General features: G+C 57.4%; 1 protein-coding gene across 3 annotated transcripts in view; it reads right to left on the bottom strand.

Moving 5' to 3' along the window:
- Positions 1 to 2,191: 2,191 nt before the first annotated feature.
- The window catches only part of AHCYL2 (adenosylhomocysteinase like 2), a 112,241-nt gene continuing 102,869 nt past the window's right edge, over positions 2,192 to 11,563 (bottom strand). For all 3 annotated transcript variants that reach the window (XM_062579835.1, XM_062579846.1, XM_062579856.1), the window contains 8 exons: positions 10,979 to 11,067; positions 9,375 to 9,445; positions 8,792 to 8,886; positions 7,837 to 7,935; positions 7,097 to 7,165; positions 6,936 to 7,014; positions 5,328 to 5,448; positions 2,192 to 4,569 (listed from right to left, as the gene is read on the bottom strand). In XM_062579835.1, coding sequence (XP_062435819.1) covers positions 4,563 to 4,569; positions 5,328 to 5,448; positions 6,936 to 7,014; positions 7,097 to 7,165; positions 7,837 to 7,935; positions 8,792 to 8,886; positions 9,375 to 9,445; positions 10,979 to 11,067 — 630 coding nt within the window. In that variant the 3' untranslated portion in view covers positions 2,192 to 4,562. The remainder of the gene's footprint in view (positions 4,570 to 5,327; positions 5,449 to 6,935; positions 7,015 to 7,096; positions 7,166 to 7,836; positions 7,936 to 8,791; positions 8,887 to 9,374; positions 9,446 to 10,978; positions 11,068 to 11,563) is intronic.

Raw genomic sequence — 11,563 nt, 5'->3', positions numbered from 1 at the left:
CCGGCCGGGGGCCGGGGCCGGGGCCGGGGCCGGGGCCGGGGCCGGGGCCGCGCCGCCCGCCGCCTCCATGCGCTGCGCCCCTCTGCAGCGCCGCCGAGCACGTGGGGGCCGAGCCGCCGCGCCCCGCCCCCGCCCCGCCCCCGCGCCGCTCCCATTGGGCGCGCCGCCCGCCGGGGGCGGGGCCGGAGGACGCGCGCACCCCGCCCCGCGCCGCTATTGGGCCGAGGCGGCGGCGGGGGCGGGGTCTCGGGGTGTGGGGGGGCGTCCCTCGGGTGGCAGGGTGCGGGGGGGGGGTTGGAGTGTCCGGGGGGGCCGGACGGGGGGGATGTGGGGTGTCCTAGGGGTGTGGGGATGGTTTTGGGGTGTCCTAGGGATACCAGGGGGGCATATGAGGTGTCCTAGCGGTGCAGGGATGGTGGGTTGTGGGGTGTCCCTGGGGGGCAGGGAATGGGGGTGCGGGGGGGGGGTGTGGGGTGTCCCTGGGGGGCAAGGAATGGGGGTGCAGGGGGGGGTGTGGGGTGTCCCTGGGGGGCAGGGAATGGGGGTGCGGAGGGGTGTGTGGGGTGTCCCTGGGGGGCAGGGAATGGGGGTGCAGGGGGGGTGTGGGGTGTCCCTGGGGGGCAGGGAATGGGGGTGCGGGGGAGGTGGGGGGTTGTCCCTGGGGGACAGGGAATGGGGGTGCGGGGGGGGGGTGTGGGGTGTCCCTGGGGGGCAGGGAATGGGAGTGCGGGGGGGGTGTGGGGTGTCCCTGGGGGGCAGGGAATGGGGGTGCAGGGGGGGGGTGTGTGGGGTGTCCCTGGGGGGCAGGGAATGGGGGTGCAGGGGGGGGTGTGGGGTGTCCCTGGGGGGCAGGGAATGGGGGTGCGGAGGGGTGTGTGGGGTGTCCCTGGGGGGCAGGGAATGGGGGTTCAGGGGGGGTGTGGGGTGTCCCTGGGGGACAGGGAATGGGGGTGCGGGGGGGGGGTGTGGGGTGTCCCTGGGGGGCAGGGAATGGGAGTGCGGGGGGGGTGTGGGGTGTCCCTGGGGGGCAGGGAATGGGGGTGCAGGGGGGGGGTGTGTGGGGTGTCCCTGGGGGGCAGGGAATGGGGGTGCAGGGGGGGGTGTGGGGTGTCCCTGGGGGGCAGGGAATGGGGGTGCGGAGGGGTGTGTGGGGTGTCCCTGGGGGGCAGGGAATGGGGGTTCAGGGGGGGTGTGGGGTGTCCCTGGGGGACAGGGAATGGGGGTGCGGGGGGGGGGTGTGGGGTGTCCCTGGGGGGCAGGGAATGGGAGTGCGGGGGGGGTGTGGGGTGTCCCTGGGGGGCAGGGAATGGGGGTGCAGGGGGGGGGTGTGTGGGGTGTCCCTGGGGGGCAGGGAATGGGGGTGCGGGGGGGGGGTGTGGGGTGTCCCTGGGGGGCAGGGAATGGGGGTGCGGGGGGGAGTTGTGGGGTGTCCCTGGGGGGCAGGGAATGGGGGTGCGGGGGGGGTGTGGGGTGTCCCTGGGGGACAGGGAATGGGGGTGCGGGGGGGGGTTGTGGGGTGTCCCTGGGGGGCAGGGAATGGGGGTGCGGGGGGGGGGTGGGGTGTCCCTGGGGGGCAGGGAATGGGGGTGCGGGGGGGTGTGGGGTGTCCCTGGGGGGCAGGGAATGGGGGTGCAGGGGGGGTGTGGGGTGTTCCTGGGGGGCAGGGAATGGGGGTGCGGGGGAGGTGGGGGGTTGTCCCTGGGGGACAGGGAATGGGGGTGCGGGGGGGGTGTGGGGTGTCCCTGGGGGACAGGGAATGGGGGTGCGGGGGGGGTGTGGGGTGTCCCTGGGGGGCAGGGAATGGGGGTGCGGGGTGGGGGGTGTGTGGGGTGTCCCTGGGGGGCAGGGAATGGGGGTGCGGGGGGGTGTGGGGTGTCCCTGGGGGGCAGGGAATGAGGGTGCGGGGGGGGGTTGTGGGGTGTCCCTGGGGGGCAGGGAGCAGCCTGCCGCTCCCCCCGACGGCAGCCGAGCCGCAGCGCTCGGCCCCGGCGTTATTCTCCCCGCGGGAAGGTCCTCGGCGCGGGGACGCCCCAAGCAGAGCCCCGGCCGCCCGCGAAACCGAGGTGACAGAACGGGGCCAAAAGACACCGGCGTTTTCCCGGCGCTGTTCGGCCCCGGCTCAGCACGGGCAGCTCCCGGGCGGGAGCCGCTCCGGCGCTTCTGCCGCGCCGCAAAGCACACGCCGGCAAAATTCACTTTTCCAATGGTTTATTTGTGTTTTGAGATTACAGAGTCTTTATTGCTGATCTAATACAATCACTCATACATTAATATTTAAAACATCCTTTTGAAAATGTTACGTTTCCAAAGTTTTTAATTTCCTTACTGCAGGTTTATGCCAGTTTTGTCGTATTGTTGCTAAAGTTCAGAACAGAATTAATTTCCTTATACAATTTTGCTGGTGTTACCTAAATCTCCTTTTCCTAATTCTTTAAAAATGTGTTACATTAATAAAAAAAATAACAAAACAAAACTGATTACACGTTTAATTTAGAGATGATCACAGAACATGATTCCAGATTGATTAGGAAAAGCCAAGCTAGCGAAAAAGCTTACAGGAGAAGCAGAACGGCGTGGAGAAAAGCTTTGAGAACAGAGGCGGGAAAAGCTATTGGGGATGATTTTTTTTCCTCTTTTTTTCGTATCTACCTAGAAGATAAATTGGGCTTAAAAGTCACTGACGAGGCGAGTGGTGCCGGGGGCTCCGCAGGCGCCGGCCGCAGGCAGGAGGGCGGCGGGTCCGAGCCGCTCCGGGGGTCTCGCGCGCGCCGGGCGCCTCTCCCGCGGCACCGGCACCGGCGGCGCCCCCGACCCCGTTCTGCAGGCGCCGCCTTGCTCAACGCGACCCCCCGGCCACGTTTCCTAACTGCCTCGAGGAATTAAGAACCAGGCTGCAGCCACACGGAGAGCGGAGGCGGCGGCGCGGACTGAAGCCCTCTTCTGCGCCGCGGCTCCTCCCGCTCGTGCCGTGGACACCTCCGAGATCTCCACGCTACGTTCCCGGGGCTTCGCCCAGGAAGCCGAAAGCCCGTTCGGGCAGCGCTGCCAACGAGCGAAGTCCCGGGCTCCCGAGAAGCCAAGGGGGTTTCCGTGAGCGACGTGCCGAGAGCAGGATTTTACACTACGAACCTACAAACCACAACAGAAGCCCTGGGGTCTCCTGGCGTTGCAGACCAGGCTGCTCCAGCGCGAGAAAATACGTCCAGCCTCGAGGTCTGAACCAGCTCTCCTCTTCTCCCGGCGGCGGAGGGGCCGGATCGAGGCCCTTGCGCGGCGGCGGTGCCCGGGTACCGCGCAACGTCCAGGTTCTCGGGTCTCCAGCCCGGGGGCAGCAAGAGCCACCTAAACCCCTCTGGGATCTTCCCGGAGCAGCACGTTCTCGGTGGGAACTGCAAAGTTCTCGGACGTTGCCTGGAGAGGCGGCCCGCGCCCTCGCGGCGCGCAGGCGGGGCCTCTCGGGCTAGAACAGGTGACCAGGACAAGTTTGTTCTCCGCCGGCTCCGACTAACCCATCAGGACCGGACGCGAGCGCGGCAGCTCTGATCCCTGCGCACCCGCCGGGGGTGGTGGCTACTCTGGGGCTCGTCTTGCGCAGTCAAAGGGGATTTCCAGATTTTTACGGTGTTCTAAACGAGTATTACTCAAAAACAAAACTCCAAGAGCTCCCGTGAGAAGCTGGGAAACGCTGCCATTGAAACAGGCGCCTTTCTGCAGAACGAAGAGCTTAACGAGGACGGAAACTCAGCTCGACGAAGACCTCGCGTTAACGTTGGCCTTCCGTCCCGGGCAGCGCCGCCGTCTCCCGCTGCGTCGGGCCGAAGAGCCCCCTCGAAGCGGCCGCCCGGAGCCCCGCGACGACGGCTGGATCACGGCACGCGGGCGCTCGTCGGAAGCAGGGGGGAAACGCTGCGGAGCGGCCGAGGACGGGGGCGCCGGCGGGTCTCAGCCCACCGCCGCCATCCCCGCGCTGTCGGCCAGGGACTGCCTTGGTTTCGTTCCCCAGCGGCACGAAGAATTAAACCGCGGACGCCCTCCTGCCCCGCAAAGCGACCTCAGCTCCCGCGACGGCCACAGCCCCTGCTCCGGCGGGAGGAACGGTCAGGTACGAAGGAAACCAAAAGCAACGTGCGACCTCCAAGTCGGATCTCGGGGCTCCCCGCCTGCGCTCCCCCTCCGGCCGCGCGCTGGGCGAACAGCGAGAACGCGCTGCTCGGAGCTGACTAACGCTTGGCAGCAAATTAATTCCCCCAGCTTCTTCCTTTCTTCGCATCTCTTGCTGCCCATCCTCCCGGCCCCTCGGAAAGAGAAAATGGGAGGAAAAAAAAAAGAAGAAAAATGGAAAAAATGAACCGTCTCCCAGTCCCGTGGCAGTACAAACACCAGTGGCAGAGGCCGCGTGTACGGTATTCTAGTTTAATAAATAAATAACCTAACACACTGTCTACTACGTGAGCAAGTCCAGCTCTAGATTAGGAAGCTTGCACTGTTTCATCCTGTACAGTAGTTGAGAAAAGACTTGGATTCTTGTTCCTTACACTCCTCCTGGCTACAGTGGCAGGAATTTAATACCTGTAGGAAAGAGAGAGGAAAACGAGGTTTCAGTTAGCCCCTAGGTGAAGAACGTGAAGCGCTTCCCCGTCGTGAGCACGGTGTAAGTTAGCAGGGGTGGACACCAAGGAGGACGAGGGGTTGTTTGTAACGGGCCTGAGTCCTCGTCTCCCCCCCAAAATGCCACGGCAGCGCGAGGGCAGGAAAAGACGACGGATCGGTGCGAGCAAAAGCCACCAAGCCCCGAGAATCAGAGCGTTTTGGCTCCCACCGAAACCTTCTGGTTTACGTGTCTGAAGAGCACGCCGCGAGTGCACTCAGCTCTGTTCAGAGCTCAGGGCCGACCGCGTGGAAAGCAGCCGGCCCGGCGAGAGCTCGGCCGAGCCGCCCCGGACGAGGCACAAACGCCGCTCTGTACCATCTCGCCTTCATCAAGCTTTAAAAATAAAGCTGTCACCTGAGTTGGCTGGATGGCATTGCTCGGGGATTTGCCACTTCAGGGCGACAGCTGCTGCCAGACAGCAAAGGCTCGTGCCACGCCGGGCCCTCGGCGTCAGAGCGCAGCTGCGCCGTCCCCTCTCGGCCTCCGCCGCTGTCCGCGCGGCAGCGGGAGCCATCGGCAGCCCAGCGACGCCTTCTCGGCGGGCCGGGGGAGTAAACGTCTCGTCACAGCATCCTCGCTCGTCCGAACAGGCCCCGGCCAGCCCCTTCTCCCACCCGCGCGCGCGGCGGCCGCGCGCTCCTCGCGGGAGGCAGCAAGGGCGGTTCGGGAGCGGCACCTGTAGTAGTTTGGTTTGAAAGGCCCGTTCTTATTCAGTCCCAGGTACTTCGCTTGTTCATCCGTCAGCTCCGTCAGGTGCGCATCAAACGTCGGGAGGTGGAGACTTGCCACGTACTCATCTGAAAGAGTTTGAAGCCTTGGGAAGTCAGTGGGAATACGGCCGGCCCCCGAGCCCCCTCGCACGCCCGAAGAGCCCTCAGAAGCAGGCACCACGAGAGGCACCGCTCCTGCGAGCGGCCGCGGCGCCAGGCCCGGCCCAGGAGGTCACCGCCCCGCAGCCGGTCCTGCAGGCAGCACCGCAGCCCCGCGGGGCCTTCTCCGTCTGCCCGCCTGCATCTCAACATCAACGGTTTCATCAAGCGCTACGGGAGAAGCAGGTCGCCAGCTCCAACGGGGCCAAGGAAAGCCTCCCCTCCTGCTACGCTGCAGAACTGCTTTTCACCCTCAATGGAGAAATTCAAAGGTCTCACGTCTGCACATCTTGAGACAGAGCGAATCAGTGAAAAACAACCCTTCGCTGAAAAAATACTGATCTTACAAAGCGACGGGAAGTACTACGCTCTCCCAGGCCATCCAAAAAGCGCAACCTAAAGCAGTAACTCCTGCGAGCTGTCCCAGATCGCAGAAGGTGCTTGCTGCTAGCAGCCGGGGAGGAGCTAGCAGGACGCCTGGAGCGCGCTGCTGCACTGTGCGGTGTCTCTGGGCAAGCTGCTTAGCTCTCCGACTCCATTTCTCTGCATCTAAGATAAAAAGCTTCACTTCCTTGACCTCCCCAGTGCCACAGGGGTCCACTAATACTTGATAGCGCTCAGCGTCTTATAAACATCTGTTGCTTGAATTAGTAAGACACTAAGAGGCTGCACGTTTTCTGTTGAGATTAATTGTACACCAGCACCATGCTGAACAGTATTTAAAAACCTTTCAGCTGGTGGCCAACATCCAAATCTTGATCCAGGGACCAGCTCTACGTTTTGTCTCTGAGCAAACGGTGGACACACCACCATAAGGACGCAGATAGATTTTAAAATCGGAGCTGTAGTTTTCTAGTCGCTCCACTGAGATGAGGGTGCGTACGAGAGACTGACTCCCCTTGGGACGCTCTGGTACAAGAACACGTGCACAGTTCTGCTGGGTGACACCTAACACAGGCTCGGGACAAAGCTGTATCTAGTCCAGCAAAATACAATTAACACAAAAAGAGACAAGCTGTAGAGCAAAAGCCTCATGCGGTCAGCACGGCTGCGTCTTCATGAGGGGATTCTGCTGGCAGAGCTGTTGGTCAGGGGCTACATTTCTTCACAGCCAACTAACGCAGCTCTGCTGGCAGAAGCCCTGCACACAAAACTCTCCTGAATCACCCCAGATGTATTTCTGCAAACAGCATCGGTGTTTCTTCCCCGGGTCGGGGAGGAAGCAATGAATCCGATCTAGAGAAGAGCACAGACCCAGGGGGAGGAACTTGCTGAGAGACCCAGAGCTTGGCAGGGAGGTAAGCAAGAGCGCTCCAGAGACGGCAGCCCCCTGCCACCCTCAGCCCAGCCCGGGAAAGCCCGCCAGCTGTTCCACCTCGGTTAAAGAAAAGAGAAGGCAATAAGCACATCTTTACCCATTTTCTTAGGCAGCAAATACACATCTTGCTTGTAGCGGCCTTCTGGAGCATTGTACAGCTCTATCAAAGCCAGAGCCTGGAAGAAGACACCTAGATAAGTAACTCCTGTGTGCTATGGAGTGAGACACTGCCTTCTGCTCGCCCTGCACTCTACTCACCTGAGTGGTTGCAGTGATGGACAACACAAAGGTGGGGACGGTGGAACAGCTCAGGTTCAGCAAGCGGCCCTGGGGAGGCAAAAAACGACCGTTACCCCAACACGGCATCAAAACCAGTCTACAAACTGCAAAGAAGATACAGGAACTCATTTGAACCACCAGTCCCTTCTGGGATGAAACACCAACATTTTTGTGTCACTGCTCAGTTTGAAGTGAATGGCCTCATTTCCAAGGGATTTTTTTCTGTGTTAGGTGGCTGGTTCCAGCTTAGCTTGAGAACCTTCGGGGGCAAAAGCACAACTAGATGGGGTTCACAGAAAGATACGCTGGGGAACACAGCTACCATGTTCTTCAATGCCACAACAAAAGTTTGGCAATAGCCAGTTGCTTTGGACTGGGCTGCAGCCCTAGAAAAATCACATGCATTCAAATCCCAAGGCATTGGTTACTGTTAAAACTCAGTAAAATGACTTAGAAGTGAACATCTGATAAAATACCCTGTGGTGGGATGCTGCCAGGGATGGATAAAGGAAAACACAGGAGCTTTTCCATGTTCCAGTAACTTATCAGCCAAAAGAGGGTTAAAAAAATCCCTTCAACCATGCTGTTGAGCTGTGGAGGCCCAGGAGGTGACTTCTGGAAGTGCTTTGGCCCTTCCACTGCTCGTTCAAACCTTGCTTTCTTTCTCCACAAGCAGAGAACAGATTGCTAGTCCCACTCCTTCTCCGTATGCCACTCACCTCCGCCAGCAGGACTATTCTCTTCCCATCTGGCCAGATGACATGGTCTACCTGAGATCTCACCCTCTCCCAGGTCAGCTCAGGTGTACGCAAGCTTGCCTGAAACATGGCGTTAAAATAGTTAAAGCACTGGCAAAACATCAGAAAACAGAAGCTACATAACAGGAAGAAAAAAGGAAGTAACTTGGGCCTCCACCGACATTGTTCTGGGTTTATAGTTTCCTTTGGACTCAGTCACAGCCACAGACCAAGGAAAACATTACGAATCATAACTTAAGAACTACTTTTATGATTACAATATATCAAAGCTCTAGTGACAACCATTGTTCAAGCTCTTTGGACGGAAAGCCAGGTTGAAAAGCTGAACAGAAAAGGATTCACCAACTAAACCGTGCGTTGCTGTGGTCACTTCTTCCCAGCAAGGCAGACTTGACAGCAAGGCACAGAGAAAGCTGCTTTCAGTGTGTGGTTCTGGCCAAGCAATTCTCTACTGGCATTCAGACCAGATTCTCCTATTTTTCTGCTTCTCTCTTAACACAGATGAGCAGATGTCAGTCCTGTTCAGTTGTGTGACGGGGTGAGCACGCTGTGCTGCATGACGTTGAACTCCTGGCTGGATCTTAATGACATAATAACACAAAGGCTGAGACACTATGCTAGAGAAGGTTAGTCACTGACTCTCTAAGGGAAGGCATGGGGCTAGCGTAGGCCAGTCACTGCGTTGGAAGCTGAAGCAGTTTACGTCATCACAGGAAGGACAACGACACGTCTGCTGGTGTCAGATGGGATGTGAGGAGCAGTGGATTATTTTTACTCCTCACAGGAGCTTGCCAGAGTACGTGGTGCTAGGTCAGACACTGCTGTGGAAGGGTCCTGAAACCACCGTCACCCTTGAGCAGCGGCCACCCTGCGCTGTTGCCTGTCCCCTCGCACGAGCAGCCCCCCCAGCGCTCACCACGTCGATCTCAGTGTTGGAATGTCCCATGTTACACACAATGCAGCTGTTCTTCATTCGGTCCAGGTGTTCTCTGGTCACCACATTCTTGTTGCCTGTAACACAACACATTGGTGATCAATACGAATGGCAAAACGACACTTCCTGCAACAAGGGAAACGCTTCAGGTGGCTGGAGCACTGTAGTCTTAGCAGCGCTCAGAAGTTTGCTGCCTCAGCTGATCCCCTAGACAACCTGAAGCCAGATACACAGCACTGCCCTTGGCTTACAGGGTATCTGAGGGGGTCCCTCCGTGCTCTCCCGCAGCGTTTGACTGTGCTCTAGCTCTTTCTACAGCTCAGTGCAGCTATTTGTATCATGCAAAAAGAAGCATGACTGGCAGAACAAGCATGTTCCTGGACTGCCACGAGAAGAAGCAGATCTCCGATGTATCTCTGAGCACAGATCACAGGCAGTTGTAGGAGAAACAATTTGACATTCCCTATGCTTATGCCTTCATTGCTGCTTTCCATTGGAAAAGGACGGACCTCATTATCGGGCGCACATCCTTAAAACCAGTCCTCCTGCCTTGGGGACCTCATACCTGTGCAGGTGATGACAATGTCAACTTGTCTGATGACCTCATTGAGTTTCACAAGCCGGAATCCATCCATGCTAAGAGGGAAAAAACAATATAGTTTGAGAACCTGTAAAAATGTGCCAAAACCAGGAAAAAGCTCAAGTGGCTCTCAGAGGCTCATTTTAACCCTTCAGTGACAAAGACTGCAGAACAGCAATGCAGCATGCTAAGGGACAGGTATCTCAGGCCACTACAAGTGCTTCTGGAGCTGTTAACTCACAGGACTTGGGCCTGTTGTGGGAAAAGTGACACTTGAAAAGTGATTTTAGGCGTTGACATTTTCTGTCAAGGACTCTGAATCAAAGAATCTCCATTTTCAACCAAGAGAGCTTTTCTAAAGCTACTACTCCTACAGAGTACATCCAGAACATGCAGATACACTCTCCTGCTGCAGAAACCTTTCTGATATGGATTTAGATCATCTTGAAAAAAACCCAAACACCAAAACCCACAAACGTCTATCATTAACTTTGCAAATCCATATTCGGCATCTACATAAGCTTTGGAAGTGTTGAGCACTCAGCAAGTCTTTACTGACTTTAATGAGAAAGGTGTGTTCAGCACATCTGATAACAAGGCCAAGATTTTTTAGGATTCGCTGACAGGCCTCCTGAGAACTTATTTCTGTGATTCTCACAAGCTGCAAAATTATAGTTACTATAAAAAAAAAGTAATTTTTTTTCTGTTGGATTTCTCAGTATGTCCCATTTACAGTTTGTCCCAGTGCAAGCTCCTTAGGAAAGGGAGTGCATGTGCAGAATCAGTAAGTGGTTGCTGTAAAAGATTAAATTAACAAATTAGCAATTCTGCTGCTGGATGAGGCATAGAAGACTCCAGCTCATTTTCTTACATTTCTTGGGTTCCTGCAGACTTCTGAAGGCTGCAAAGCAAACAGGCTGGACAGAAAGTTGATCAGATCTGCTAATTAACCAGGGGTCATTAGATGCTCTTCGCACCGTAATACCCGTTGAAAGCCGGCGGTTAGAGAGGAAGGCAGCGTGTTTAATAAGGCTCCACATAGACCTGAGACTCTGCAAAATGACTGCTCTGGCGTTTACGATCCCATCGTACCCGTCCCAGAGCATAAGCAGCATCTCTGCGAGAAGCCGACTTTTACCTGGAGGAAACGAGGCCGGATATAACCGCACGGTGCCTGTGCGAGGGGACAGCCGTGTGCTTTCGGCCCTGTGCCGGGGGACCAGCTTTTGCGAGGAGAGGTTTGTGAGGGGCGAGTGAGCGCGGAAACTGAAACCGTCCCTCAGTGACATGTGCACACAACACAGGAAGGCCCAGGTTTGCTCTCCAAGGTTAGCAGTTCACTCCCAGCATCGTTTCGAGCCATAACATTACGCTCTTCCAAGCAGAGTTTATTATTAGGCAAGGTTAGCACGTGGGATACAGGACAGCTGGCTGATTCCTAGCGCAGTAACCCTTTCCTGGCCACAGGAGAGAGCTGCGGGTCCCTCCGAATGTGCTGACAAGCCCCAGATCCCTCGTCAGCAACCCTCTAGAGAGGGCCTGCTGCTGACAAGCCTCCAGAAGAAGCCAGGCTCCGTGCTACTCCTTACCAGGCCTGCAGGGCACAGATCGGATCGATCTCTGTCACGTACACTATGGAGCCCATGGCCTTCAAAGCAGCACAGCAGCCCTTTCCGACCTGGGGAGGGAGAACAGCACAGAGGAAGAGGTGAGACGCCGCGAGCACGACAGAGCAGCGCTACGACAACTGCCTACGCAGGAAGGGACAGGTCGGAGCCAGCACCTTCTGCTCTTTACAGTGTTATCTCCTTTCTCCAAAAGGAAATCACAGCCGCTCCCTTTGTATTTTAAAAGAACTCCATCCTGCGGCCATGATCATCAGTAAGGCCATTTGAAGCACATATGGACTCTACTACCCTGAGCTGCTTTTCTGCAGTGGAAAGAAAAGAGCCAAATGCCCTTGCAACCTAATTTGCAAGATTTACCAACTCTGGTTCCATGTACAAACTTTTCGGATCCTTGAAAACCCTGGATACAGAAAATCCGGGACCTGAGTGGGGCCCCAATCACAGCTAGAAGAGGCACCAAAAAAATAAGCGTGCCTTCCATTTCGGTCACAGGGAGGTCTTGTTCCTCCCACACATCCTGGTATCTAGAAAGCACAGTGATAACGA

The sequence above is a fragment of the Rhea pennata genome, chromosome 1, assembly GCF_028389875.1.
Source record: "Rhea pennata isolate bPtePen1 chromosome 1, bPtePen1.pri, whole genome shotgun sequence".
Lineage (NCBI taxonomy): Eukaryota > Metazoa > Chordata > Aves > Rheiformes > Rheidae > Rhea > Rhea pennata.
Note: the sequence above shows the minus strand (reverse complement) of the source record. Positions and strands in the feature narration are given on the sequence as shown.